A 4,016-nucleotide genomic window follows, 5' to 3' on the forward strand; every position below is an offset into this window, starting at 1 on the left:
GGACAAGGGCAACAGCCAGGGCGGCAACGACGCAAACTGGGGCAACGGCCAGAGCAGTAACACCGAGAACCAGGGCAGTAACACCGAGAACCAGGACAGCAACGTCGAGAACCAGGGCAGGAACCCAGGCAGTAACAGTGATAACCAGACCAACAACCAGGGTAGTCAAATGGGCTCACCGAGAGATAAAAACACATCACCACAGTCAAGTTCCTCCGCTGCTGAGGGCAACAGCTTTTTAGACAATGAAGAAAACCCCGGAGAGGAAGAGGATGGGGCCAAAGGAGGCAGCGATGCCTCCTCCTTTAATAAGAAGAGAGAGAAGAGCGTTCCTTCTCCCCCCAGGGACCAGTCGGAGAGCAGCCACTTCTTCGCCTATCTGGTGACCACGGCTATTATCGTTGCTGCCTTATACGTTGCGTATCACAACAAACGCAAGGTGAGTGGCTGTGCTCCTTACCCAGGCTCTCGACATCTCCCCTGCAGTTCAGGAGCTTCCTTCCCTCTTGCCGGTCACCGCTGCAGATTGGGACCTGCTCGGTTGAAGACCTTTCCCCTCGCCCTGACTTTTGCTCCTCACCAGTTCCTCCCGCTTGCTGCAACGGCGTGGGTTTGGTTAATGTTCGTTTGAGCCTTGGTCCCAACAGCTCTGGGAGGAGCGGAGGGGGGGTTGTAAGTGGGGAAAGGGGTCGGAGCTCCATGGAAATTGGGTGGCCTCAGCTCTAGTGGTTATTTGCAGCTGAGAGAGGTGAAAAGGAAAAGGTGTATGAAGTTACCCTGTGTTTCCTCGCTGGCGATGAGTTTCTCTAGCAGGTTGCAGAAGACTTCTCCTTAAATAGTCTTGCGTGGTGGGGGGGATGCAGCTCAAATGATGTAACTGTCTTTTGCTGCCTTTTTTTTTCCTCCTGTAAAGCTATTTTTGAGGTAGGAGAAAGAAAACGTTCTTATGGAATCACAGAACAGTTTGGGTTGGAAGGGACCTCTAAAGATCATCTAGTCCAACCCTCCTGCCGTGGGCAGGGACATCTTCAACCAGATCAGGTTGCTCAGAGCCCCGTCCAGCCTGACCTGGAATGTTTCCAGGGATGGGGCATCCACCACCTCCCTGGGCAACCTGTGCCAGTGCTTCACCACCCTCAGCATAAAACATTTCTTCCTTATATCTAGTCCAAATCTCCCCCCCTTTAGTTTAAAGCCATTCCCCCTTGTCCTGTTGCAACAGGCCCTGCTAAAAAGTTTGCTGCCATCTTTTTTATAAGCCCCTTTAAGTACTGACAGGCTGCAATAAGGTCTCCCCGGAGCCTTCTCTTCTCCAGGCTGAACAACCCCAACTCTCTCAGCCTGTCCTCATAGCAGAGCTGTTCCAGCCCCCTGATCATTTTTGTGACCCTCCTCTGGACCTGCTCCAACAGGTCCGTGTCTTTCTTATGCTGAGGGCCCCAGAGCTGGACGCAGTGCTCCAGGTGGGGTCTCACCAGAGCAGAGCAGAGGGGCAGAATCCCCTCCCTCGACCTGCTGGCCGCGCTGCTTTGGCTGCAGCCCAGGGTACGATTGGCCTTCTGGGCTGCGAGCGCATATTATTGTTTTCTGCGTGTTGGGCAAACCTCATTATCGCCTGCTTTCGATCTTAGCTGGGTTTATATATTGGCATTTATTTGTTTCAAGTGCTTTTTCAAATGAAATGTCGTCACTAGAAGGAGGAAAGCGAAGCTGGTCTTTGGCCCACTAGAAAGCGCCTGCGTTTGAAGTGAGAAAAAGCTTCTTTGGTCGCTACTGTCCCACTCACCTTGTCCCTGCTTCTCTCTCCAAAGATCATTGCTTTTGCTCTGGAAGGGAAGAGATCGAAAAGTGGTCGACGGCCCAAATCTAGCGATTATCAGAGACTGGATCAAAAGGTAAGATCTACCCGAAACGGGTGCTGCCTCACCCTGGGAGCCGGGCAGGCCGGGAGAGGGTTGCGGTGCCTGGTGTATATTGTAAATGCGATATATTGGCCTTTCGCATTAGAAACGGTCACGAGGCCCCTGCTTGGCTGGTATTGGGAAGCTGATTTTTTCAGCGAAAAACCCTGCTCTTGGTCTGGAAACAGGGTTTTGCCAGAAAATGGAAGCAACAGTGCTGAGAAACGGTGGCAGAGAGGGCTAACACAGAGCAGGAGTTTGTGAGTCTCGAGCTCAGGTGTGCTCACGAATAGTTTGTCACTGACTCAAATGACTTTTTCAAATAAGTTCTTAGCCGGGGAAGGGTAGGATTTGGGGAGAATTCCCTTTCTTCTTCCCCTTGAAACTTTTTTCACCTGTTGTCCTTGAAGTCAGATGTGTCTGTAGTTATTTTCTGCAATGGGAAGAGGAGACAAGGACAGAAAATTTTGTAAAAGTTGAAAAAGTTAAGCTGAAAGCCGGTCCTTCGGAAGGCTGTCAGCAGTGGGGGGACCGCGACGATGGCCGTTTTCAAACGCCGTTAGGGATTTGGCATGTGAAACTCAAGGCAGTGTCATCCCCGGCTTGTTGTCAGCTCTGCGGCGGTGCAGTGCCTCGTTGGGAGCGGAAGCTCTGTTCTCTCCCTTCCCGAATTGCAGCCGTGCCTGGCTGGGGAACCCGGCTGAATGCCACCAAGACAATTTGCCCCCTTGAGCCTCCCCATTTCGTCTCACCAATATTTTGGGGATTGTTTCCTTTGCCAGGAATTCCCTGACTTGTCCCTGAGGCACAGTAAAGCAGGCGGGCAGTTAGGAAGAGCTTGGTTTTTATTTGAAAGCTCGTCAGAGACACTCAGCCTGCTCAAACCCTGACGCTTTGTCAGAGTAGAACAACAATGCTGAGCTTTCAAATTGTTTAAACCTTCCTTTTTCCCTTTCCAGATCTAGACTCCCCCTCGGATGTTCACTGGAATAACGACGGCCGGCGATGAGAATGCAGGAACGCTGGGACGCCCACCGACTCCCCCGCTGCCGTGCTCCGAGTTGCGGCTGTGCTGCCGCGTTCGGATTTCAGACAACAGGAGGAAGGGGAAATGCTTTTCTTTTTGCACCTGCACCTTGGTAACGTTAAACCTCTCACTTCCTCGAAACGCGTTTCTCCTTTCCCAGCTGCCTGAAGATGAACTCGTTTTCCGCTTGGGCGTCTGGCTTCTAGCCTGTGACCCAGGAAAAGCCGGTCCCCAGCACTTGACAGAACTTTTGTGTCCAAATGAAATGGAATTTGCCATCTACTGTACTGACGTCTCCTCGGGGGGAGGGGGGAGGAAATCCGCCTGCGAAACGAGCCATCTGACTCTTCCCCTTCCAGAGCCATAGAGCTGCCTTTGTAACCAGCACAGTCTTGCTTGAGACAGGGACGTTCTCCTCTTCTGTCCATTGTATTTGGATGCTAAAGTTCGGAGCGTGACTGATTGCACTAGTTTGGAAACGATCCGCCAAGGAATCTGATTTGATTTTGATACTGATTTTTTTTTTTTCTCTCTCTCCGTGATGAAGACGATGTTAGAGTTTAACGTCTAGATTCTCTTTCGTGCACATTTTTGGAAACGCTGGAGCAGTCTTTGGCCCTTGGGTTGTAGCTTCAACTTCCTCACCTGCATCTTATGCTCCACGCGGGTCTTTTCCCTCACAATCCCCGGAGTTCAGATGTTTGCACTAAAGGTGACAGTTGCAGTGTGATGCTGTGAAGGAGGGCGGGTTAGGCTTAGGAAGCTTCACGCCAAATTGCCGCCGTGTAGTTGTAGCAGACTTTGCCTTGGAAGATTGCTTTCCTAGCCCTTGTAAAATGTAGTCATGTGGTAATGTAAAACCTACGGTAGTCCTGAAGTGTTTGGGATGAATGAAACTTGCGGTCATTCAAACCCCTTCCTCAAAAATTGCGGTACTGAGGCCTTGGAGTATTTGGCTCCACTGGACGAGCTTCCATCGGCTGTAGAGCTCGCTGGGACTGAGCGCTCGGCGTCGGCTCCGGCTGGAGAAACGCCGCTTCCTCGCCCGGTTGAGAGGCGAGGCGGCTGCTCGCGCCCTGGGTGCGACA

General features: G+C 51.8%; 1 protein-coding gene across 1 annotated transcript in view; it reads left to right on the forward strand.

The window, feature by feature from the left end:
- Positions 1-3,999, forward strand: part of TGOLN2 (trans-golgi network protein 2) — a 13,542-nt gene extending 9,543 nt beyond the window's left edge. The window contains exons 6-8 of the mRNA XM_009335060.1: positions 8-439; positions 1,812-1,895; positions 2,861-3,999. Of these exons, the coding sequence (XP_009333335.1) occupies positions 8-439; positions 1,812-1,895; positions 2,861-2,866 (522 nt within the window). The 3' untranslated portion in view covers positions 2,867-3,999. The remainder of the gene's footprint in view (positions 1-7; positions 440-1,811; positions 1,896-2,860) is intronic.
- Positions 4,000-4,016: the final 17 nt, after the last annotated feature.

The sequence above is a fragment of the Pygoscelis adeliae genome, unplaced genomic scaffold, assembly GCF_000699105.1.
Source record: "Pygoscelis adeliae isolate BGI_AS28 unplaced genomic scaffold, ASM69910v1 Scaffold690, whole genome shotgun sequence".
Lineage (NCBI taxonomy): Eukaryota > Metazoa > Chordata > Aves > Sphenisciformes > Spheniscidae > Pygoscelis > Pygoscelis adeliae.